General features: G+C 40.7%; 2 protein-coding genes across 2 annotated transcripts in view; both read right to left on the bottom strand.

Annotated features, from left to right (window-relative positions):
- Stacl (Stac-like) overlaps positions 1-20868 on the bottom strand; it is a 79739-nt gene extending 58871 nt beyond the window's left edge. Inside the window, 10 exon segments of the mRNA XM_064688047.1 lie at positions 2679-2825; positions 2907-3032; positions 3099-3290; positions 3626-3871; positions 4172-4288; positions 5362-5467; positions 5548-5656; positions 8850-9041; positions 11592-13468; positions 20225-20868. Of these exon segments, the coding sequence (XP_064544117.1) occupies positions 2679-2825; positions 2907-3032; positions 3099-3290; positions 3626-3871; positions 4172-4288; positions 5362-5467; positions 5548-5656; positions 8850-9041; positions 11592-13017 (2661 nt within the window). The 5' untranslated portion in view covers positions 13018-13468; positions 20225-20868.
- A 2074-nt stretch (positions 20869-22942) lies between these two features.
- Mtk (Metchnikowin) lies at positions 22943-23264 on the bottom strand. Its single transcript, XM_064687429.1, has one exon. It carries the CDS (start codon positions 23239-23241, stop codon positions 23068-23070), a length of 174 nt encoding a protein of 57 aa, XP_064543499.1. The 5' UTR covers positions 23242-23264; the 3' UTR covers positions 22943-23067.
- Positions 23265-27303: the final 4039 nt, after the last annotated feature.

Genomic DNA, 27303 nt, shown 5'->3' with positions numbered 1-27303 from the left:
TTGCACTGGCAAATTTGGACAGAAAATGAAATAAATAAAACAATGAAAATATGGTTAAATTGTATCTTCGCTGTGACGAAGCCTGAATACTCTTTCCACAAACTGTTTATAAATTACATATAAATTTGATTGAGCTGTCAATGGAATTATGTAAATGAGATTTTGGAAGCCTCTTTACTTAAGTAATATATTTAAAAATTTGGAAAAAATGGTTTCTTATTGTGGAAGGAGCATATTTAGCATATAGAAATGAGGCAAATGTAAACCAATTGATAATTGCATCTAGATATACGAATTTCTTACTTTTGCGTACGATTTTTTTGGAGGCTCTCGCGTGGCTGTTGCCGTGGGCGTGCCGCGTTTATTAGTGCGATTCTTTTTGAGTACGATAACGCGCATGGTGCACTGATTTTTTAGTTTAGTTTAGTTAAGTGGCTACTGATTGGGCAAGATTCGATGGGAATTTGCACGTTAGCACGACGTGTAACAACAACAATTATTATTAATATTATATCAAATTAGCAATGTTCGTATGCGAGTCCGTCAAATGATTTGCCGTTTATGAACGGAGTTGCACATTCGTTAGACACGTAATATGATAAATGCAATGCGAGCCTTTTATTAGTTGTTGTTGTTGTTGTTGTTGCTTATTTTTTTTTTTACATATTATAATTAAGTTAACTACTTTCTATAGATTATAGCAAAGTGGATTAGTTTGGTATTTACAGTACAGTAACGAGAGTAAGTAGTAGCATTGCTTGGTTTCAATTTCTATTTATAGCTGAGTAGGTGGCACTAGGATATGTATTTAGTAGTAGCAGGTGGGCTGGGTGAAAGTGTGTTCGAGATAGATGTATTTCTAAATATAGCTATGGCTATTGCTATTGCTATTTGCTGCTAAGAATTTTGTACAAGCTTGTGTCTGTGTTGGTGTAGGTGTGTGTGTGTGGGTGTTTGCTTATTCTCGTCTGGTTTGCCAACCGACTTGTGTTAACTATTTTTAGTATGCACTAATTAAGAAATGACTGAAAAGCAAGCAGAACGTATCGAAGAAAACTGACAGAGTGTGCTACACAGTAAATTATTATGATTGTATAAAATAATGAAATTCTTAAATTCATTGCAAATTGCATTTTTGGTTTGCATAGACAGCAAATACGTTTTGGCGCACGGTGCGTATGCGTGTTATTTGTTTAGTGTTAGTTTCTTAAAGAAAGCTAAGAAATTCTTATTTTACAATATGCTACCTACGCGTAGTTTTTTTAATTTTTGTTGTTATTGTTGTTGTTGTTGTTGTTGATCAACGACATTTGTTATGCTTTACTTACGGTCAAGTCAAGTTTTATATAGAGTTCTTGTTTTCTTTTAGTTTTTGAGTTAGATTTTGAGTAAACGCCTCAGGGAAACTGAACACAAAAGCCTGCCTGTCCTGCGCTCTAAAATGTATATTGTCTGTGGTCTGAGGATAACAAGGTTTGTTGTTGTTCTTATTATTGTTATTGTTGTTGTTGTTGTTGTTGTTGGGACAACGCCTTAGACTAAAACAAATGCCAGCGCATTTCTCATGGGTAATTCGCAGACGTGTGCCCGATTTGTATTTTTTGGCCAGCCAATCAAAGGCTCAGACGCGACGCTTTCAATTTGTCGTACGGATGCGGATGCGGATCACTCAGCAGCTAGTGGCAGCAACAACAAGCGTGTGGCGCGACGCGCGTTATCAGCAACGTTCAGATGCAGGCACGTGACTGACTTGGTGCGAGGCTTGCACGTTGCTTTTATAAACAGCATACGAGCCAGCAGCAGCAGCAGCAGCAGCGCGACGACGACGACAACGACAACGATCTGGCAACGCTGCGCATGCACATGTTCTACGAAGGCGCGCTCTCACTCTCTCACTTTCTACGACTCCCACTCTCTCGCTCTCTCGTGGGTTTTGCCGAACCGAACAGCTGTTCTTGAATGGACTTCAAGTTGTACGCCTAGCGCTTTTGCCAGCAACAACAAACAAACAAACAAACAAACAATTCGCACGCCTGTCTAAGGTCTATGGTTAATATGAAACAGTGGCACCCAAAAAAATGCACACACACACACACACACACCGGGTATATCTTGAGGTTGTAGAACACACACGTCAAGCACGTGCGGTTGACATCGTTAATTGTCGTTTAGTTCGTATTTAAGTTTTGTGGTGCTCGTCACAGGCCGTCGTCACACACACTGACCAAACGCTAGCTCCTCTACCGCAGAACTAAACGAAGGACGAACACTTCCGGAGTTATGCTCCGTGCAGCATTTAGGGAATTCGAACATATTTTGGGCACATGCGCAGTGTACCGGGGTTCCAACTAGAACTGAATGTCAAAACTAACACAGCTGTTTGACCTACATACCGAGTGCATGTGTACTTTAAAGTATGCACGCACTTATATGCAGCACTGTTAGCTATTGAGAGAAACTAAGGCGCTCTCCAGAAACTAATTCTTTTAAAAAACCATACAAGATTTCACAGTTGAATTAAATGTTTGACAGCTGTAAAAGCTCTTCCGCATCAACAGGTGCTACGACGAAAAAGCTGCCACAAAAAGCTGCACTGCATGTTCAACATATTTGCCAAGCTTTAAGCTTGGGTTCGCGTATCGGCTAATATAAGTCTATTCACCACACATAAAACTCACCTGTGCACGTATGGCAGCGAGGTGTATTTGCTTGGCGCGCAAATCAAATTTCTTCATGGACAAATCCTCCTGGAGCTCGTTAACCTTGTTGTACAGTTGACCCTCAATGCCGCGTGTTTGAGTGCGATTCAGTGCATCAATGGAGTCCTGCACACACATATAAATATATATACACATATAAATAAACTAAAGAAACACATGTATGCGGTAAAGACTTGTAGCACACACCTGCAGCTGACGTATTTGCAATTCCAATTCGATTGCCTCACGCTTAAGCGACTCCAGTGCGGAGCGCTGCGACAGCGTCGAGTGCCGGTCAAAGACGAGCTCGTTGCGCAAAATGGGTGTCATCTCCTGTGTAAGAGTCGTGCGTTAGTGTGTAACGATGATGTTGTATAATTTGTGTGTGTGTATGCTTACATTATAGTCACCCGTCTCCTCGGCTGGCTCGCCCGGCTGCTGTGCCTGTGGTGGGGCGAAGACGCGTTTGGGCACCTTCTGTGCCTGCGACGGCTGCGCCAGCAAACGCACAAAATTTATCAGATCCTGTTGCGGCGAGACGGCGCTACACTGGCTGGCCAAACAGCCGTAGCGCTTCGCCTGCTCCGCGGCCTATATGTATATATGCATGTAAATAAAAACAAACAGCATTTAATAGTCATGAGGATTTGGTGGGGCAAGTGTTTGATGTCCGCGCGCGCACGCACCGAACATTATATAAATTACCCGCGCAATTTGCGCACCTCGCAATTATGAGCAATTATTATAATGGTGATGATGAAATTGTATTTGAGGACGAGTGCTAATTGTAACTCAGATTCCAGTCATGGAAAATGTGTCGAGCTTTTGCAACAACCACCTGCTGCACACTGCCCAGCCAGTGTAGTCTGCACTGCAGTGGCAACAAATTGCTGCACGTAGCCATAAATCCAGATAATGCGACTCACCTTGCTGGCAATTACATCGGCGCCCTGCAGCAGCGAATCGGAAACAATGTTGCATAGGTCGTTGTGTATCTCCTCCAGTTCCTGCATCAATTGTGGCAATGTGTCGCCGTGATAGGCCTCCAGCATGCCATTGGTGGCATGCAACTGCTGCACGTACGCATTGTGCGCATCAATATATTCGGTGAGCGAGTGCTGGCTGGGATTCTGGCGATGTGCCATGTGGCACTGCTTGTAGTCCAGGCGACACTGGAATACGCAACAAAATAAAATGAAAGCCAACGGAAAACAATAAAGAAATGTACAATTATCGTGGGGCATGCGACAGCATTGCGTATGCGTAATGTGTATATATATGACTCAGTTGTTGTGTACGTGCGGCTTAAAGCCGTTTCTCTGTCCTCGGCAACATGCACGACTGTAGCCACACGCTGAGCTACTTAATAAGCCAACTGCTTGGCAACATTAAGTGCAGCTCATTAATAACAAACGCTTGACATGCCACTTAATTATGTTGCAAGTTGTTGTTGCTGCATGTTTATAACGCACCTTTGACAGCTTCTCTTCAGTCTTTGCGATTATAGTCTCAAAAGACTCCCTGTGTGTAAAGATTTTGCGACTTTGAACTTTGCGATGAAAGGATTTATCCAGCATTGGCCGCGACACCTGTGAACATATCAAATGAAAAGAAAACAGTATGAAAAACATGTATATATAATTAACACAGCTTGCGCGCTACGAAAACAGGTTTCCCTTTACGTTAATTAACTTTCCACCTACAAGCGCTTGGCCTCTTTTTTTTTTAGCCCTATATCATAAAGTCTTTCCATATGTTTCAACTGAGGGAGTTTCTTTTTTGTTTATTGCTTGGGCGCACAAAAATGCAAATCATCATGCAAAATGCAAATGAAAACACACAAAATGAAGCACATAAAAAATGTAACAAGAAACATAATAAAAACAAACAAAAATGCGCGACTCGCAGATATCCCTTGACGTATACTGGGATATATATTAATAAAAACAGAATACAAAAATTGGACATACGTATATCAAGCACTTATTTAGCAAATTTGGCAGAGAGCAGTCAGCTATTTTTATAAACATTAATAACAAGCGCTTGTCATGTCACTTAATTATGTTGCAGTCTAGTCTTAAGAGTCCAACTCTGTCAAGGTCAATCGGATCTATGTAATTACTATACTTTATAGCCACACGGAAAGGCAGACAGACGAGCATGGTTAGCTTGAGTCCTTCGGATGTGGTTGCTTAGACTACATATTAAGTCCTGTAGTTTATGTATTAAGAGCAACGGCTGACTGTAACACACACAACATATCCTTTGATTAAAATGTTTATAGAAGGCGTTTATATTCAAAAGAATTACATTATGCGCCGCTTCAATTACACACGCGAAGTCCCAATCCCACACACACACACGAACACACACACACACACGCACTCAGCGCAAATTAAGCATAATTAGTCAGTGTCTGTCTATGTGTGTGTGCGTGTGTATAATTCTCTTGTTAGCCGGCGATTGATTTAAGGATGGCCATTATTCAATTAACAACAATCTATTTTTGCCGCTGCGGTTAGCTGTGTACAAGTGTAATGTTTAACGAGGTCAACATAACTTATCCATTTAACTGTCAACGCGAGGCAACACAAACACAAACACAAACATACACACACACACACATGCGCTCAAATAGGCGGCTGTTAAAAAATTGTCTCACCTGGCGGGAGAGCACGCTGGCCACATCGTTGCAGGCCTGCGAGTCGGTTTCCGCTTCCTGCAGGAATGTTTCCCATGCCTGAAAAACGGCCAGATGGCAGGCGGGTCTGTGAAAATAAGCAGCAGCAACAAAAATTGTAAATCGTTAAGTGCTCCATTGAAATAAATATTCAGTTGCAGCGCGTACCTTTCCTTGCGCAGCTCGGCATTCTTTTTGCGATAATTGGACACTAAAGTTTGAAGGGCAGTTGCATGTTCCTCATACAATTGGGAAAGTGATTCGTTGAAATCGGATACTGCAATTAAAATAAATATATATAAATAACTGTTATACAGGCACATTCACAAATGCAAACTAACAATATGAAAACTTTTTCGTTGCCAAATGCACGATCAGTGCACGCTCCAACTTGTTCTTGCATTTACTATCGATAAATCGATACCTCGCATATATAATTTGTGGTATTTAAATACTGTTTGTATCGATATTTTGAATTTGAAGGCTGCCAGATCGCCAATTAGATAGTCAACGCTGTATGCAATATTTTATAATTTATTCATTTATCAATGTTGTGCCTGCACAAAATATAACCATGCAAATAACGTAAAATAAATAATTCAATTTAATTTACATCGATAGTGTTCGCTTGAAGCGAGGCACAGGAATACCAACTAGCTAACGAGCTAACCTTAAAAACGTTTGAAAATTCGAACCAACACTCAATTTGCATTGAATCAAAGCCAGAGTAAAATTGTGTATTTTATTTGGGAGTCTTCTTTTTTTCTTTTTTTTTTTTTGCGTAAACCAGCCCACAAACCCATTAGAGTCCGGCCAGGACTAGCCCGGAGTCACTATGCGCATACCTAATGTGGGTTGTGCTGCCCGGTTTTTGCCTTTAATTTCGTTAGAAATTCTATAAAATGTTCCAGCACAAATAAACGAAAGTTAGAACTCAATTTTTAATCCGTTTTTTCAGACAATTATTATAATGGAATTACTAAAATGTATTCAATATTTATTTAAAACATTTTAAGTCCATGCAGCATCAACGGATAAAATTTAAGCTGAGCTGAGTTAAATTCAGAAAGAAATTTTAGTATTTAGCAAAATTGCAACAAAATGCTTCAATTGTAGCAGCAAAGTGCATTATTGTAGACTACAGCTCTGCTCAAGGCTTTTGGCCAGCTTCGGGCTAAAATGCACACATATTTAGAGTGCCAGCTGAATGTTTAAGCTGCAATAAGCCAGGGATTTAACTGATTTTTAGTAGTCGAGGTATTTCATCAACACAATGTGCGCTGCCCTTTGCATGCCGTACGCTGCGTATACTTAATGTGAAAAGGCTGCTCGTAAAAGCATGAATAGCTGCTGCTGCGTCATATGAGAAAACTGTCTGTCATCGCTGTAATCCATCACATTTACGACTATTTAAATATATGTATGTTTATATACGTATGTATGTAGCTGTGCTGGCTTTTAACTTTTAGCCGACCCGCCGTTCCACCTGCCAGTTTATGTGCCATAAACATTTTCTTTTTATTGACTCAAGCATGCGAATTGCGGCAACAAGTAGCCGCATTACAGGCAGCTGCATTTGATCAAAGGCTGAGAACATTTTCAAACCCATTTAACTGTGGGCATAGGAAATTTCTTGCAATGAATCCGAGTTTTTCCCGGAAACAGCAGCAATCAACTTCATGGCTATCGATACCTGCAACTGCAGCTGCTCCACTGATTCTCTGGCCAAAGGCAAATCATGTATTGGCCTTTGCTCTGTACAAAGAAATGTTATTAAAAAGTTTTACCCAACTCGCTGGGAGAGTTGAAATTACAAACGGGTGGCCCAAATGCAATTTCTGTTCAGTTTGTGTGTGTTGCTTTTGGCAGGCTGTGTAACTTTTAGTGACACAAGTCAAAGTTATGCTCGTGCTTTGAAATGTTGTGCGTCCTGGCAGATGCGACAAATAAGCCAAGCAAGTGTAAACAAATCTAGAGCGCCTGACGGCGAGATACCCTGTAAGTTATAAGTTAGGTTGTGTGTACACACTCTTGCAAACTCAATTGTTTTTATATATCGATAGGTTTTCGTTATGTTTTTCGATAATATCGTCAGTCGTGCGATAGTAAGTAAGTAAAAGACAGTGTTACCAGCTGCAATTTAAAAAGAGCAGCTAAATACACTTTTAATAACAGCTAAATAACAGCTTTTTGGAAAACAGGGTTATTTAGATGTTTAAAAATAGCTAAATCACTTTAAAGTTTTTGCTCTTTCCAGCTGACGTTCTTTGGAAACATTGTCATTTAGCTAGAAAACAGCTGAATAGTCGATCTGAAGTATAAATGTATTACAAATTATTCACAAATTTCTTTATATCTCTTCTTTACTGCATTTACGCTCTGTGAGTTCTGAGTTTTGTTTTGCATGTACTGCACTTATTATTTATGGATTTGTGTTTTGATCTGCTTACACAAAACTTTGCTTGTAATCAACTTTTGTGCCACACAGCTTCAGTTGCTGTTCTGGCAAAAAGTTGCTTAAGTCTTCAGTGAATATTTATAAAACAAATAGTCACATATTTTTACAATTTATTTGCTGTTTCTGCCCGCTGTTTGCAATTGTTTTCATTGTATTTTTCTTTTTTGTTATTTTGTTCTGCGTAAGAGAAGAAAGCGTATTAAAATACATCGCGTATTTATGGGAATGCGACAGACAACAAAAATATTTCATTAATTTCTCTCCTTTGCACTGCATTTTATTTCCAAGGAAAAAAAGGGAGCTCTGAATGAAAGGAAGTGCATATTGAAGTGTCAACAGAAAATACGTATTATATTCATGCTTTTTCTTGTTGCTTTCTGTTGCTTTCTGTTGTTATGCTGTTGCTTCTGTGAATTATAGCACCCATTTGTTTAATCACAGGGTATTAAAAATTGACAACATGCCCGAAGGGTCAGAATGCAGCATGTGTGCTAAAGTTGAAATAAAAAAAATAATGAAAAAAAAAGATATAGAAACTTTCAAAGAAGACGGTCCAAATAGTTGGGGGACTTGAGCTGTAAAGCTGACATATCGCTATGGCAGCCAGATGTTAAGTTGCGTTATTTATGTAGAGTGCGGACTTGGGAACGTGTCCACATCAATTGAATAGATTTATGGCCGACAATCTCAAGGTATCTGAGCACGCGGCAAAACAAAGAAGCGCTGCGATTCAAATCAATAAGCCATAAAGCGAAGCCATATAAAAAGGGACCAAAAAAAAAACACAGCCCACACACAGCCAAAACAATCGAGAAACTTATCAAATAAAACACAATCACCCGCCCACACACACTACCACTCCCCCCTCCCACTCGGCCACATTATATAAATTGTTTAGTCGAGCAGGAAAATCGACAGCAGGAATTTTCCTGATAAACTCAACTGTTCGCTTTATCTGCAACTTATGCTTACACTTGTCAATAGATTTTCGTGTAGTTCGTGTGGCACTCACCTGTTTTAATTAACTTAAAGTTGACATTGTTTTGGGATTTGAAAGCCTCGTTCAAGCTGCTGTGACTGTAATCCTTGAGCACACCCTGGTAGGACGCCATGCTGCCCTGTGGGCTAAGGGAACCACCGCGTGGTCCCCTCCACCCGAAGAACTTACGATTTTTTCGACCACTTGAAGATTTTGCCAAAGAATCTGTGCACAAATGTAAAACGCATTTATTAATCATTTATTACCAACAAACAACAAATAAACTGTAATTAATTCAAAACAAGCAAACGAAAAATGTAAATGAATTAAATTGAAATTAAACAAAATGTAAATCAACAATTAAAATAAACGCAAAATGCAAAACGCAAACAAACCAAACCGAAAATGTAAATGCAAACAAAATTAAATTCATATCAATTTAATCGAATCTCAACCGAAATCGAATCGCTACGAAAAAAAAGCTGTCGAACAAAATAAGTAAATAACTCAAATGAAACAGTTGCCCGTCCGGGGTAAACGTTCGGTTTCGGTGCCCCGCCCAGTCCTGCGCTCGCCCACCTCTAATAATTCCGGGCATTTCACAAATTCCTTTCTTTTTTTTTTACCTCTGTGTTAAATACGGCCGTGTATTCGTCTGACAAGCTGAAGGTGTGCAGGGGCGTCGCGCGCAATCAAACAAATCGCTGCCGCTCATATTTATGCATAAATAATGAGTCCGGAGTTGGGCTTTGCTTTGGCCCTAGCTTGGCTGGCATTCGCCGTGTATTTTCCGGAAATTTCAAGTGCTTGGGCGCCCATTACGAAAGTCAACAAAACAGAACGTAGCCGGGCTAGAAACAGGCGGCTTCCAAGACATTGTCGAGGCTATCCAATTGCGGCTGCTTTCGAATTCAATCGATAAATGAAGCGTAAACGCTTTCAATTCTTTTTCTTTTCTTTTTATTTTCAGCTAAAAGGCTTTTGGGCGCATTTGTTTGACTGCTCGGAGAGCTCTAGCTGCTTAGCTGCCCAATTGTCTGACCACACTCACACACACACACACACACTCACACACGTAATGGCAAGGCTGTCCGTTTGTGCGGGTGCACGTGGCGTATGTGTGCTTTTATCTGTGCCCGCAAAAGTGTGCTATAGAAATTATTTAGCAGCATCAAATTACACACTGAAGCCATGTCCTGTGCCCCGCTGTGCACATTATGAGACATTCCGACTGCAATTTAGAGGCGGCATAAACGGGGCGTGGCCAGACAACAACCCGGTGGCTCCACACACAACAATCACGTCCACCGACCGCACGCCGTTGATTTAGTTTCTGCTCCGGTTCCGGCTGGTCATCAAATGTGCCGCGCTCTAAACTTTGAAATGGATTCCAAGTGGGCTGTGCGGCATCTCAAGGCGTGGCACACGTGCCGCCTCCTGGCGCCGTTGTTGATTACACTTCACGCCCCGCTTAGCTTATGCCGCCCGCTGCTGCACTGCGAAGTCGCTCGGCGAGGATGTGCAGCAGCTTGATTGTTTGCCCTTTGAAAGCACTGCACAGCATTTGCCAAGGAATTATGTGCGTGTGCCCATTGCGAAGTGGAAAAACGCGCGCTCCAAAACCCTGTTTTGCCTTGCCGACGGGCACGCTATGCAAGGTTAAAGCCAGTGTGAGTGTGTGAGTGTGTGTGTGTGTGTGTGTGTGTGTTGGTGTGGGAGCATATGCAAGCATGCACATAATCCACTTAGCATGCAGAGAACGCGCGGACGGACATCATTGCATGTGTGATAAGAATTAGGATAAGACGGCAGGCAGTCAGCCTGCATTTGAGTTAAAGTCAAGCACTCGACTTATTCTCTGTTTTTTAGTTATGTTTTAACTCTTTATAAAGGTAACTATGCAAAGGTGTGAGAACACAAAAAAAAGAAAACGTAACTTTGACATGCAAAAAGCTTGCATATCCTTGCAGGAATTATTTGAGCACAGCTTTCTGCTCAGTCGCACATTTGGCAGCTATTTTTTGAATTTATAAATAAAATTTAAAATGCTTTAGACTAGCTTTGGTATTGGAAATTGGATATAACAGACTCTCCTACAATATTCTTTTAAATTGCTTAGACTATACTTTAGTAAATTCTATACTAATTTCTTCAACAATAATCTTTAATTTGTCGAAACTATTCTTAAATAAATCCAACTTAAGCCTCTGCTCAGAGAGACTGATTCATAAATAAGACATTAGTTAAAGATTTGAACCAGCAACTTCACTCGTCTGTCGAGGACTGCAAGAATAAATATGCGAAAAGATTTGTATATCAAATAAACTTCATTAGATCTAATTTGTTCTTTATGATTAGAGTAATGAAAAAAAGGTTATTTATTTAACTTGTTGGCCTTAGAAAACCGTTAAAACCTGCAGCCCATAAAATTGACTGAAGCTCTACGAAAATGCTTAACATTTGCTTTATTCCTGCTCTTTATCTCTGACAAAGTTGCGAATTTAACGAACTTTAACCCTGCAAGGTTATGACAAGCGCCGTAAAAAATCATGTTTAACAACTGCAGAGCGAAAGTTGCAGCGCTTTGGCTGGTTATGCAGTTGTCAATCAATCATTCATTCAGTCAATCAATCAATACGCAACAATTTCTACGAGTTTTTTTTGTTTTGTTTTTTGGCAGCTTGCGCAGCAGCAGCAGCAGCAGCAGCGGCAAAAAGAACTGTAAACAATTTGATTAGCTTGTGAAAGAGTAGTTTTTTTGGGGGCACCTGTCACCTTTGGAGTGCGCCGCACCGCCACCAGCGCTGGCCGGAGCAGCACCACCACCACCGCCTGGCGCCGGAGCAGCAGCACCAGCGCCACCCGCCTCATCCCAATGCTCCGCGCTGCGGGAGCGCGCATTGAACGCACGCGCCCGTTCCTCGCGCGACAAACGCGCAAACAGACCGCCGCCGCCGCCGCCTGCGCCCCCAGCTGGAGTTCGCGTCCGCGGCGTGCCATAAACACCCGCACAGTTCTCCAGCGGCGGCGAATGGGCGCGTCCGTCCGCTGTCGCCGTGTTTGGCGTGCGCGGCTGCAGCTTGATGACCGGCTCGCGTGCCTCAAAAAATGCATCGAAGTTGTTTTGGCGCAGGTTCTCGCTGCTGAAGACCGGATTCTCGACATGCACATGCACATCCTCGCGCAGCCGATTGCTCTCGCGCTCACGCGTATCCGACGACGTGGATCGGCCGAGTCGGCCCAGCGGTATGTGCAGCTTGGGCCGCAAACGGGATTTGGTGGCGGTCGGCGATTTGCTGGGCCCACTGCTGCTGGCTGAACATTCCGGCGGCAGATCCATGGGCGACATGGGTCGCCCCCAGCCGGGCCCGAAGTGTGCATGTGTGGGATCGGGCGAGGGTGGCTCCAAGAATACGCTGGGACTGCGCGAACGTGCCGTGACCAGAGCACTAGACGCTGCTGCTCCATAATCGATCATGCGTCCCTCCTCATCGAATGCGCTGCCGCTGCGCTGGAATGGTGGGCGTCCAGATGCAGAGTTGCCGCCGCCTTGCATGTTGGCATCATTATTATACATGGACGTGCTCAATGGACGCTGATGCGGCAGCAGCCTGGGCGAGAGCGGCGCCTGCGACCGATTGCTGCGTACACTGGACCGCTTGCTGCCGCCGGAGTTGTTGTTGTTGTTGTTGTTGGAGTGCGTCAAGGAGGCGCGCGATGTGCGTCGTGTGGGCGTGGGTGGCAGGCTCTGTGACTGCGGTAACTGGACAGCCGTCAAAGGCGGCTCAAAGCTAAAAAAGTTATTGCCGGCCTCGACGAGCGGCGACTGCGGCAACTGCGGCTGTCCCTGTGGTGAATTGGACGGCGTGGGCGCCGCTATCGTAGTGGGAATGCGTGACGGGATGGGCTGTGCTCTGGTGACACCTGTGGCTAAGCCCGACGGCGACCACTGTGCTATATACGAGTCGTTCGGATAGCTGGTGGCGGCGGCGCTTATCAAGTTGACGTTGGTTTTGGCGTTGCCTTTGCCTTTGCCTTTGACGTTGACGTTGAAGCTGGAGCTGGTTGCGGCTCTCGCTGGATACTCGAGGGGTATGAGCGGCTCGCGCAGGCAGTCGAGTGTGGGTCGCGGTTTCACAGGCGGTGCAAGGAGACCATATGTCATTAAGATGAGCTCATCGGCGGGATATATTACGTACATTCCTCAATGTACCCATGTGACATGGTGGCAGCTCTCTATGAATTATTATTCAGAGCGCTCCGGCTAATCCTTAACTAATAAGGCTATCAAGTTAATAAGCTCTAACTAAATGTGTTAACTATCGATTTAAGGGGGCGTGTCTTTTCTTTTCGAGAATTGGGGAGTTCTATTACAGTTGCAGTTGCAGTTACAGTTACAGTTGCAGTTACAGTTCTTGCAGTGTCAACTTGTCTTTTATATGGTTGTTGTTCTGTCTCAAAGTCTCACTAACTGAATTTCAATAAACTAAAAAGAGTTACGTATGGTAATTAATTAAATATATATATAAAAGTATATGGCATAAATATATTAACTACTTGGCGCGTACTTTATTCAACTTGGGTTTATCACAAAGCGAGTTCGAACTTTTTGGGATCGTGTTGTCATTTAGAGCGTTGCATGCTGGCCATAACTGCAAGAGAGAGAGAGAGAGAGAGAGAGAAGGAGAGAAAAACAAGATTAATTATATGCCAAAGCAGGATTAGCAAAACAAAAAGGCTATCTTAGGCATGCCGAATTTAAAATACCCTTGGAGAAAATTCAATTCCGACTAGTTTTCCCACACAAGCCATCTACTATAGTAGGAGTAGTGTTACCATATTTAATTAACTTAAAATCGCTTAAATACAAAATACTAAATCAGAGTTGCATTTATACAACAAATACTAAAGGTTCTGATTTTCTTATTAAGCATTAATAATCCATCTCTATTAAGCGCCATTTGCCATCGGATATTTGTTTGTTGCTTTTGTATATTTCAAACATTTGCTAGCTTACACGCATTATAGGACCTAAACATTAATTAGAGCATGGATTTATCTCGTTTTAATTGAACATTATATGCCAGCTGCAATAAAAGTGAATAGAAACCAACAAACATTATTAAATTATTTCGAATTTCGCATTGCTTCAGTATTGTGCTCATTAAATTTGTTTAGCATTTGAATTGAATTGTGAGCGAGAGGTGGGATTACTCCCTCTCTCGCTCTCTCCCTCTCTTTTTCTGGTTAGAATTCGGGAGAGTCAGTCGGGACAGCGCAGCTGGGCAAACTTTGCGGCAGTTGGCACAACAAAGTTGGGCAACTTTTCCACATGTCCACCAAGGCTAAAAGGCCCACTGCCCGTGGTCGGGATACAGATATACATACATATACACACGTGCTTGGCCCAGCTAGTTAAGAGTTGTTGCGGTTCCAGGCTCATAATGGATCATTTAATGGCTATGAACTTCACACAAAATTAACAAGAATTATGTACTTAGCTATCTGGCGAAGCTGAAACTCGAATTACGCGCATGAAAGGATTGTTATTATGCTGAGCAGCTATTAGGAAATTGATGAGCCAAATTAAAAGGAAATGCCGAACTAACTGCAAACAAATTGATTGTAAAACGTGCTAATTAGGCAAGAGGAAGGAGAAGGCTGGAGTACGAAAAGCAAAGCTGTCAAAATGATATATTATATAGGAAGCTGTTCACGTAATAATTACTGGAGGAACCCATTGTAATTGCCAAAACAAACAGAAGACTTAAAGAAAAGTTTTGTTTCCCAAGACTGTGCTTATAATTCGCAAGCAGTTAAGGCGCAAAACTTGATGGGAAAGACTAAGCTGAAAGCGACGCAGAAATTAAAATTGATATTAAAACCCATAAATTACACTTGGCAGCCTTAACTCATACGATTTATGGCAAAGACCTGGCTAACCTATTTGAGTACATAAACAAACAGAAAAGCAGAAAAACTTAAGTAATATTGTGATTATTTGGCCAATGGCCAGCTGAAATCTACACGGCATTGAAATCGCATTACGCGCAACGGCTGTGAGAACGATTAAATTCGTATTGTCATAAGCTGGCAGACCTTGCACGGATCCGAATCTCTATTGAAAAAAACAAGCCCAAGCCCGAAATTGCATCAATAAATAAATAAATCAAATAAATGCATGCGCGTATAAACCATGAAAAAAATGTATATATACTATATATATATATTTGAGGGCAGTTCGCGTTAAAAAGAAATCACGCAAATTTAAATACAAACTGAATTATTTATAAGATGTAAGTTGCAATGCCTGGCGGCGGATTTCGTGTGTGTGTTCGTGTGTGTGTGTGTGTGTGTGCGAGGTGTGTGGCAGGTCAGCACACACACACATATGTAAATAATGAGGCCAGCATTGGCTGCAGCTAAACGTGCCAAAAATGGGCTTTGGCTATATGGGAAATGGTTGAGGCAATGCGATAGCTGCTGATAATGATGTTGATGATAATAATGATGATGATGTAAGACTGATGATGCACTGCAGCAGCGTAGAAAAACGTTAGCATACATATATGCAAATATTATCTTTCCATTTGCCCAGCAACGCACACACCCCAACACACCTACACACACACACACAGACACAGACACAGACACACACCCGCCCTGATAATTGAATTGTTTTGCAGCACTTTAGCAGCTCGTTAAATCTGTCAACATTGATCAATCATTCTTGGCAGCGAAAAGCAAAAAAAAAAGTGGTGAGCTTCACTTTCATCACACGAAAGCCAAGTCAGACGGCAGCTGGCAGCTTTGGGTGTCAAATGGTTTGGCTTCGTCCTGGAAAATCTGTGAAGCGGCGCGCACGATATGCCAAAATGCCAATATGCCCGATGCGATGGCAATGTCATAAAGCAAAGCACAAAGTGAAAGCAATTTTATGAAATGCACAGCAACAATAACAATAATAAACGCCATGGGCTACTTGCAGCCATTTGTTGTGCCATAAAAGTGCAACGGTAAGTATATAAAATTAATTAACTACAAAAACAATGCATCCAATCTGACGCTGTCTGGCAATGGGACTGACAGCGCCACAGCGCGGCGGCAGCCGCTGGGGCAGCAACCAGCTGCGGAGGGGGTGGTGCGGCCGGGGGCAGGCGCACACTGGCAGCCTTTAGATACTTTGAAGTACTTGCGCTTATCATTCATGGGAAGCTCAGCATGAAAATGAATACACAACTAGCTGCAAATAGCTATTTGAAAACTTGCACGAAACCTGAATGCCCTACCATATTATCTTGATCTAAAATAAAACAGACTTACTTTAGAATATCCTACTATGAAAATGAAAGAGCTTGAACCAATATAACTTAACCTTACCTATCTAACTCAACCTTACTTAAATTAACCTAACCTAACCTAAAACTTAACCAAACCTAATCTTACATAACCTTACTAAATCTAACGTAACCGTCTTAACCCAATTAACTTAAACCTAAACAGAAAGCTAACTTAATCAAACCTAATCTTACCAAATCTAACCTAACCTAATGTAACCTAACCTAACCTTACTAAATCTAACCTAACCTAACTTAACCCAACCTAACCTTAACCCAACTTAACCTAAACCGAACCGTAACCTAGTCTTAACCTAACCTAACCCCAACCTAACCTAAATGAACCTAGCCCAAACCTTACCTCAGTAATATTTCGAAGCTAAATTAATTGACCTAAACCTAACCTAATCTAACCAAACCTTACTTAACCTAACCTTACTTAACCTAACCTTACTTAGCCTAACACAAACGTTAACTAGCCTTAACCTAACTTAACCTAAGCCTAACCGTAACCTAATATAAGCCTAACCTTAACTCAACCTAACCTAAATTAACCTAGTCCAAACCTTACCTAAGTCATATTTCGAAGCAAAATGAACACATTTTTAGTCCGGTTTGAGTTGCACTTTAATTTATAAAATGAAAGCAGAATTTCTTAAAAGTTTTTCATATGCTTTTATTTTGAGCTTCGTCGGAATGTGTCCTGGAGAAATTTGATACAGCTTCCAGTTTGTCTGCTTTGGCCTATTTTATTTCACTCGAATACAATAAAAAAGTTTATTGGAAAACTTTTAATTAATTTTATTTCATTTAATAAAAACATTAAACCTGAACCTCGTGCCGGCTAACTGATACTTATTGATTCTATAAATAATGAAATACAAATAAATTGGTAGCCAAAGTGTTATAATTCTTGGAATATGCATAAAATGTTTATTTACTTCGAAAGATTTATTCACCTATGAAACATTCATCACAAACGCAACTTTCGAGGAAATGCGTATGATTCAATTTATATTAAATTGAATGAGTTTTCTTCAAAAATCTCTGCCTCAGTCCACTCATGCAGAATGTCAAACGAATATCATTCGCCAAATTCGACTCTTTCGTATCGTTTTGGGATGCATTAAATCAATTTAGATATTTTATTGAAATACCTTTGCCTTGATTATCATTCGCAACATTCGCTTCATTCACAACGTTCAAGGATATATTCAATCAATTCAGATTTGTATTCAAATTCCTTGCGCCATTTTTTCGCGCAGAATGGCAACTGAATATCCTTCGACTTATTCGCAACTTTCTAGGCGGGTATTCAATCAATCGAGATTTGTATTCGAATACCTTTGCCTCATTCCAATCATTCTGAATGATTCATTGAATGATTGATGCCAAACCTAGACGAAACTAAAGCATTCTTCGAATAGACAGCATTCATAAGTAAACTGACAGACAGTTGGACATGTGTAATGCACTTGTGCTGTGTGTTGTATATTAAATGACAAAGCCAATATACCCGATGGCATTTGTGGGGCATATCATAATCAGGAAACGCGACGGCAACGAGCAGCAAACAAAATGTTATAAATAAATAAACAAGCAGCGCCGTTGGGTTCTACAGCTGCTGCCGCCGCTGTTGTCGCCGCTGTTGCCGTTGCTGTTGCTGTTGCTTCAGCTGCTTGCTACATGCTGCCCGTATCATGCTCAATGCCCAACGACACCCCCAGCCCACAGCCCGCCCCCTCAGGGCTCCCTGCAACCCCTGCCCGAGCTGTTGCTCAATGCAATTTTGGCAGCCTTTGCATTGGCAGCCAAGCGACTCGTCGACCTGGGCAGCGAGGAAGCAAACTTGACTCAAGTGCATTGTCAAGGTACGAGGGGCACACTGTGAAGACCCAGATACACACACACACACACACACACACACAGAGATATACTTGCATACACATACATAATTACATGGCAGTGCGCCCATATAGCTTGAGCTGAAGCTGTTGCAAAATGTTTCTGCCATGTGTATGTGATATATATTTATTTTTATTTCAATGAACTTGTGCACATAAATTAACCAAGTTTTTGTTCTTGCATTGCTATAAAACAAAATTCCTAAAATGCCTGGCATTACACACTAGCAGCTAGCAGCTAGCAGCTACTTCACAGATACAAACGTATCTCAGGCTAATCAATTGCATAAGCCTGCCTTCAAGCACACAACTCTTAGCGCGCAAATCCCATAAACCAAATAGATGTTGCTCTTCTTCTTTTATTTCTTTCCCGCTTGCAATTTATATGCCTAATACCTTATAATTCCCTTATTGAAATGCGTTCGCTTCGGGTAGCTCGGAACGAGCACAAAAGTCGCAATCGCAATGAATAATGACAGGTAGTATGTATATCAGAAGGGAGGGGAGGGGCGCCTTGGGGGGCTCTGTCGGTGTCAACCCTCACAAAACGTGCTGTCGAAAAAAGCAAACTCAATTTATGAAAACATTCATGCAGCGAAACACACACACAGGCACACATCCGGCCCCAGACACACACAAATTGCGTATGCGCCGCGAGAGCCCGCTTTGAATCTACGTCGACTTTTGCACCTCCCCTCCTGCCCAGCCCATCCACACAGAGAAAGCCTATTACCGTCGCACGTTTTGCTATCATATATTGTACATAAATAAGTGAATAAGTCGTGAGTATTTTTACACGGAAATGTGCCCACTTTTCTTTAGTCAGACAATGCCAAAGCGCATTTAACTAATTAGACAGGCCATTCATAAGGTAAACAAACTGATTGATTGGCCCATTTGATAGGCTGTCATAAATGGCCAGCAAAAAAAAAAAAAAACGGTTATTATTATGTTGTCAAAAGACATTATCGTACCCACAAATTCTATAAATATTTTATTGATCAAAATGAACTCAGTGCCATGCCAATTCTTTTGTCCATGCAAATAATTCGTAAGCGTATTTGCAGCTTTGTTGATGCAAATTACAAACATGGATACTGCTTCTTACTATAGAGAATAAATAGGCTTATATTTGTAAGAAATGACTTGCGATATCACAGAGCAGACGCAAATATATTCGATAAAAAGAATCAAGTTGTTGTATAACAAATTTGTTTGTTCGTAAGCTAACTTGACTAAACTTTTAAATTACATTTTTGTAGAAGGTAGTATAATTTTGTCACGAATGCATAGAGAAGCCTCTCCGATCCCATAAGGCGTATATACCCTAGATCATCATCAAAAGCCGAGTTGATATAGCCATGTCCATCTGCCTGTCTAGCTGTCTGCTCGTCTGTCTTTTGCAATGCGAAGGAGTCTCTTATTTTAAAGATCTCATAATGAAACTTTGCATAGGTCCATTTTATATAGCTGCCAGAGAAATTATCGGTCCAAAAGTAGATTGTTATATAAAGAACTTCTTTTTTTAACAAGATCTATTGACCAAGCTTGGAATTAATAAGTCTCATACATACATATGCAAAACTTTATCAATATCGGACTACTTCATCTTTTAGGTTCTATCGGTCAGAAAGTAGATTTTTAGACGTTTCCGATTTCCAAGATATCGAAACCAAACTCGGCACTTATAAGTATCACTATGCTCCCTACAAACATATGCCAAAACTTATCAACATAGGAACTCTGTATTATATACTTGCCATGGAACGATCGGTCGAAAAGTAGGCTCTTATAGGGCAATATATTCTGTTTTCCAACGAGTCTCTTTACGAGTCTCGCATATCTGTTAAGCCTTATGGCAAATGTCTAAAAGGATATCACTTTATTCCTTAAAGTTAAAACTTGTTATTTAATATATTCTGTATAGGTTGCTTTTTCTTGATTCGCTTAAAAAAAAGTTGAAGGGATTATAAATTTAAACCTCTTTTTTATAGCTTACATATAAAAAAAGGTTTATAATTTAAATGTTCTAACAAAAAATATGCCAAAAATATGTTAACACTCTAGTTAAGCTCGGTTTACCCTAGGCTACAGCTCGTATGTCTTAAAGGATAATAAATATTAGCGCGTTGTCTTACATATACATATGTCTCTAGGTAGAACTCACCGTTTAGAGCAGCTGCAATTGTATTAAGTGAAATCCTTTGCTTGAATTTATGGCTGACATTTTAAGTTTGAAACGGATTTAGCACAAATTATTGCTTATGATTTATGACACGTATTTCTTGTGTATTGTTTGCACCAAAAATCAATTTGCTTTCGTTTGCTCTTGTTTTTTTTCTTTCGTTTGTGTTTTTGTTAGTTTATTTATTTGTTGTTACTTAGTTGTTGATGTTTCGCGTTTCTCGTAGCTCGTTTAAGTCGATTTAACAAACTTTCCACTTTTTACGCGCGTCTAGCGCCAGATATCGCATTAAATATATATGCTTATATCAATATATATATATATATTTCACGCCACAGAGACGGCACACCACAATACACACACACACACACACACACGCACACAGAGACAAGGCGCGCGCGCACGCACGCACACTCACGGCACACTCACAGCGAAGGAAACACGCTCGCAGCAGCGCGAGGCATTCAACGACGCCGATCGACGATGAATTTAGACTGAGGCTCAGCAGCTTGTAAGCATTTCAGTTGCTATTTTGACAATATTTGTTTTTGTTCCGCTTTTCTTTCTTTTTGCTGTGCTTTCGTGCGATTCTCATGGCTCTTCGTGTGTTTACTCTGCGCATATTGTTATTATATCTATATATATATATTCAATGGTATATACATACATATATACGCTATTTAGCTGATCTTATCAGTTCGATTTTACTTGCCCAACACACACTCAGAGAGAGGGAGCGAGAGAGAGAGAGAGAGCGAGAGAGATGCTGATAATGTGTGTCTGATGTGTTTATTGGCCTGGCCAATATACGCGGCGTATACGTGATGTACAATTTGCTGCTAAGCTGTTTGATTTGATGACGTCGCCGCCGAGCGTCGAGCGGCCATCCAGGCAATGACGTCACCGTTTGTCACAGCTGTCACGCGCACAGTGCACACTATTTATAGATGACACGGCCGACGTTGACGCCGCAGCCGCAGCCGCCGTAGCCGCTGCTGCTGCTGCTGCTGCCGCTAATTTTCGCAAGTGTTTTTCTTTGCGCTTTTCTTGGATATGCCGCGTCTGAAAATAGAAGGCAAAGCAAAAAGAAAAATTGTGTGTGAAACTCATTGAAATGTTTGCGCGTACTCAATTTTAATATACGCAAATAAAACTGGCAACAGTTGCTGCCGCAGCAGTCCGAGCTGTGGGAGGCGTCGCTGCAAGCTGATTACTCATACGCTCCGCTGGCGCGTCAGAAACAACACAAATTAAATTGCATTAAATTTATAAATGGCATCACGCGCTCAACACCAACATCAGCCAGCGCCAGATGCGTAAGTGTCAACGCACAAGCACACACATACAAACACACACACAACAACACACACACACACGCACGCAGGTGAATGCATCTCCGTGTGAAGGCTTCGCTAGCCCAATTTCTAATTATTATTTATGAGGCCTGTCAGCAGGGATATGGAGACCACGCAAATTCCCAGCATGATACAACGCTGCCAAAGCTAACAAATTGGCCCAACTGGTGGAGGAGAATTCACTACGGCCAAGATTGGCCCCTGGAAAGCACGTTTCATGCTAAAATCAAATCGTGATACGTACTCGGTAGCTGATGGGATGAAAATTTCCAAAGAACATAATTGGAAACCAAAAATGCAAGGAAACTACAAAATACGCTCTACTATATCGATGTTCAAAATTTGCATTCATGAAATTTGCAATTAACATATTCTTAACATATATGCCTTGATAAGAGCGCAAATGTGTTTAACATACTAACAATAACAGATGTTTAGCATAGCACACAAATGTTGCAAAACTAACAAGCTTTAAAAATTATCTAACAGCTGTTTAACATAAAATGCAAATGTTAAATTAAGTAGCAGCTGTTTTATAAGCATACAAATGAAAAATTAAGTAGCATCTGCTTAACATAACAAACAAATGTTACTGAGAAATATTTTCTATGATACAAATACAATTGAGTAAGTTTTCTATAATACAATATAAAATGTTACTGAATGATATTTCCCAATACTGACTAAACTTAACATGTTTCTCGTTTTTTTTTTACTTTATATTAAAACAGTCTACCCAATTATTGCCACACGGTTTTAGACCTCAACATATATGTGAATCCACATGCTTAAAGAATGCATACTGTTTTATGGTACGCATTAACCAAGAGCTACTTAACAGAAGTATGTTAGTATGTTATGTTATAATGTAAATGTTAGCATAAACAGCATAACTAAGCTCCTAGTTAACATGACATTAGCATTAGCATGTTATGCTACACATTACTTCAATAGCTACTTAACATAAGCTTAGTTTTTTCGATGATTTTCTTTTGGCACACGAAACATACAATGTTAACAATTTTAACAATAACTAACAGCTACTTAACATATTTAAGTATGTTAGTAACAGAGCTCTGCAACTTATTTGTTCATTTTTTGCCCCCAGACGTTATCAAGCTTTGGTTTGAGTGGACTTCCCCTCGTCAACACATCTATTAATGAGGGGCTTGCTCGTCAGGCCCTTACTACCCGCCCGTTGACATTTTTGCACAGCCAACGATGACTGTCAAGTTGTGAGCAAGCAAATTTCAATTATGACTTTGCAAATTTTGTAGCAACAGTAAAATGCAAACTTTGGTAATTGGTTGCGCTGCAACGTGGCAGGTAAAAGACTTTGTAGACATAGCGAAAGTACACAAAATGTGCCACACAATATCAATAATTTTATTACGCACAGGCCTTTGATGTACAGCTGACTTTAATCGCATCAAATTAAACTAATGTGTTAACGACATCAGCACGTCACATCTACAGGTACGGCCCAGGCCTGGGCTGATTGGGATTGAACGGCGATGGTCGGGTATCAAACGGTATGCGACCCTCACGATGCCGCGCCTCGGTTAGCGACAGGTTCAGGCTCAGCACCAGCAGCACCAACAGCAGCAGGGGCAGCAGCAGCAGACCACGCAGATTGAGTTGCATCTTGTCTAAAAGTCAGTTGTTGGCTGATTGATGCCAAAGCGCCCAAGAGGCAGCGTTTTTATAGGCGAAGCGCAGGCAACTGGGGGGATTTTTTTTGTATGTTGTTGTTCGCCAGATAAGCTTTAAATGCCAGACGGGGTCAGCTCAGCCGGGCTGATAACTATTCAATGGCGGGGGATGCACAGCACTGAGAGAACGAAATATGAAATGTGCTGGCTGAATATTTAAGTTGCGTCAAGGTCGCAGCCAAATGCCCAGGTTTAGCCCCGAATCAAGCGACGTCGACGTCGACTGCCTAGTCAGCAGCCACTTTATGTTGTTTTTGCATTGCAAATTACTAGCAACAACGACGCCATTCAAAGGCAACGTCAACATGCGTCAGCCACGCCCACAAAACATGCAGTTGCCCTTGTGTCTAGCTAAGGCGAGCTGCTGTTGCTGCCCCCTTTGGCTCTATTCGAGCACTTTGTTAGTTTTCCTCGGGCAAAAGGACGTGTTGCAGCAGGCAGCCTCATCTTTGGCGCCCTTTTGAATGCGCCAACTGACATTTTCAGCAAATTTTCCCATGCACTTTACCATTTGTGCGGTTACTTCAGTTTTATGCATACCCTACTAGCAGAGGGTATTTTAGTTATGTGATGGCATGTGTAATGCATATGTGAGATATATGTATTATATGTAATATATATGTATTATATGTGAGATATATGTATTATATGTAAAATGTATGTAATCTTGAAAGCATGATATACTTATGTAGGAACCGAACGGATCGTGCTACTTTATCTTATAGCTGCCTTGGGAACGAAAGCTTAGCTTCTTGTTTTAAGCAACTCTTTTGCTCTTCAAGGTATTTTCACTAAACTTGCGTTTGCCACGCTCTATATATAAAAATAAAAACTGAGAAACATCGGAGTAATATATCGTATGTGTAGCCTTAGGAAAGATAGATATAAAGTTTTTGATTTCTTTTTACCACGCTCTATATATATCAACATCGGACTAATATATATAATGTAATGGCTATAATGGCTATAATATATAATAATGGCTGTCTAGGGACTGATAGATATAAGATTAGGTTCTTCTAATTTGTTTAAGATAAATTGATCAAACGTGCGTTTAAAAAGTTTCACCATGCTCTTGATACGCAAGCAAAATCTTATCAACAGCCGAAAACTATTTCATTTATCATAGAGCTCCACATAAAAAAACCGTCAAGAAAATGAATCTTTTAGAACCTATTTTATTTCTTGAACAACGCAGCAATTAAGAGCTTCTCTCGCACATTAAATCGGTCTACCATATTATATGGCGCCCATAAAAACAATTAGGCGAAAATAACGTATTCGCATGAAAGCATTTCTGAGCCGCATAAAAGTGTATTTAATTTTCGGCTTGCCAAACATTTATTTAGAGTTGGTTTTTTTTTTTTTTTTTTTTTGATTTTTTGACCGCATGGCTCATTAGGTTAAGCAAATGTTTGCTGTGTACGCAAAAAGAAAATCAATAAAAAGTCAAACCGAAATGAAATTTATGTGCAAATCAATTTATATACAAAGCATATTGTCTATATAGACGCGCACAACATAAATCGAATGGGCCAAAGCCACGAGATCAACCGCAGCAGGAAAAAACAATAAAATTGTTAACAAAATGAAAGCGAAATTTGAACAACAATAACAACAACTTTTATGCATCTAAACAAACGTTCAATTGTTTACTTAACAATCGATGGATGTTGCCTTTTGTGTGCATCTGTGTGTGTGTGTGTGTGTGTGTGTGTGTGTGTGTGCTTCCTATAGCCATAAATCAAAAAGAATGTGCTGGCCATTTGTACATTAATCGATTTTCATGGCTAAAGCATAAAAAAATATACATTCGTCTAATGTTTAGAGGCGGCTGCGGAGATAAACAATTGCTGCAAATTATAAACAGACATCAGATCGATTCGTCAATATCCTTCAGCGTCAGGTCTATAGGCATTACATAACTACATAAACGAAAAACAAGAAAGGGTGGAAAACTTTAAATTCCTTGACATTTTCTTCTTTCGCTGGCATTTTCTTCACTCTGCTGCTGCGGCTGACATTTTGAATTATTTGCTGCAAATTGCGCGTCGCCGAGTGAATTTTTTGCGCCAGGGGCTAACGACCCGTAGCCAAGCCCCTACAACCCCACCTCCCCTTCTCTCACTCCCTCTACCGCCCCCCTGGGGAGCCTACACAGTTAAATTTCATAGCCGAAAATCACAGCAGTGAAAAGTTGAATTTAACGATAAGGAGAAGAAAAACGACAGGCATTCCATTTGATGGTATAAAATTATTACTGGAATTTTGATGCGGTTCGCATTCAATAAACATTGCCTCGATCTATAGAGCACGATTTGTATACGCTATATAAATATATACTACACAAGTCATTAGTATTGATAATGAATCCATTCGCGTCTGTTGCGCAAACGCTTCCAATTCTGGCACATTATTTATGCCCCCATTTTGCGCATTTCCAATTTAATTTGCTATACAATTTGTAATTAAGCTTTTATATACATATATACATGTATATAGAATATATTCGATATATATTATTTTATCTAAATTTCCATACGGTTGATTATAATTAATTGATAGTTCATTTCGTTTTACTTTCCTTTCTTCTCTCTTTCTCTAACACTAAGCTAAAACATTATAATATAATTTTTTTTATTAGAAATTGAGTTCTCATTTTTATTTTTCTACCAACATAAAAAGGCACACTTATATCAAAATTTGGTATAATTTAATATTGAGGGTATTATTCAATAAATTTACAATATATTTCTGTTTTTAAAACAAATTTTGTTTTCATTTAGAAATAAATTTCCTAAATAAAAAATGCGCTTGATTAATTTAATACATTTTTACACCGAATTAAATAAAAGATAGATGCATTTATTTATCAAAGTGGGACTGCCCATACTTTAAATCAAAAAAAACTCCTCTTTAAACTAAAACAAGATTATGTCAGACAAAATCTGAAAATGCTAACTAATTTATTTCGATCCAATTAATTCGAATAAATCTCTTATCCATTAGATAAACACATCAATTCATCAACGCATGCAGGCGAAATTGTTTTTGACAGATGAGCCTTGAAACACTTGAGCTCAATTAGATTGATATATTGGCATTGGCATTGTGTTATTTAACCATTGAAACTTTAACGATATTTGACGAGAAATCAAATTATGACTGAAAGTTGCACGCGCCCAAAGCACACAAACTCTCAGGTGGCATAAAACTAATTTGCAAGTTTGAAGTTTGAGCGCAAGTCGCAGAGCTGCGAACGGAATACTTATATAGCATATATACTATATATAGTATATATCTAGAAGAGGCTGGAGCAATAAAAATGCCAGCATAAGTGAATAAATACAAAGGCCTAAACTGTTGGCAGGCATAAATATGCATTTCTTGCCGAGAGATGCGTTCATAAATAAGCTCTGCGAACTGGAGAAGTACTAGATGAAAGCTCGGAAGTTGGGCACCTTTGCCCCCCCCCCCCCCCTCCCCCCATCCATTTGCTGCCTGAAAGGCAACACCGACCAAGTTCATTAGGTATGTATGCGAGTCTAGTCGTGCTGCGGTGAAGGCGGGAGGCGGGAGGCGGGAGGGTTGGGGTGTTGCCTTTAATGCCTGCGTTTCCCTGCCCCCCACAAAATGGCTGCCATAAATGTGTGCCAGCTCATTTTGTTCGTCATGGCATTGAGCGGGGGGTTGGGGGTTGGGGGGTGTGGCAGATTGTTGCCTGCCTCTAATGTTATTCAGACAAGATGAAGCACTTAAGAATGCGTTGTGCGATGTCAGCTGTGGGGTCGTTGGGCGGCGACAGAGGCAGAACGCACTCAGCCGTATGTAAGTATATGTATATCTAATATCAGATGGTTGTCTCCGCCGCCCCTGGACAGACAGGTGATAATGAACACACTTAGAGCCAGGCAGCAGCGGTAGGCAGCAGTAGGCAGGCAGCAGCCCGTGGCTGAAGCCGGAGAGCTGCACACATGTTGCCATTTAAGCAGTT

The sequence above is a fragment of the Drosophila montana genome, unplaced genomic scaffold (assembly GCF_035044405.1).
Source record: "Drosophila montana isolate Dmon_TW-CO22-7 unplaced genomic scaffold, ASM3504440v1 contig_3200_1, whole genome shotgun sequence".
NCBI classification, from domain to species: Eukaryota; Metazoa; Arthropoda; class Insecta; order Diptera; family Drosophilidae; genus Drosophila; species Drosophila montana.
The sequence above is the reverse complement of the archived record's forward strand: the minus strand, read 5'-3'. Positions and strand labels throughout refer to the sequence as shown.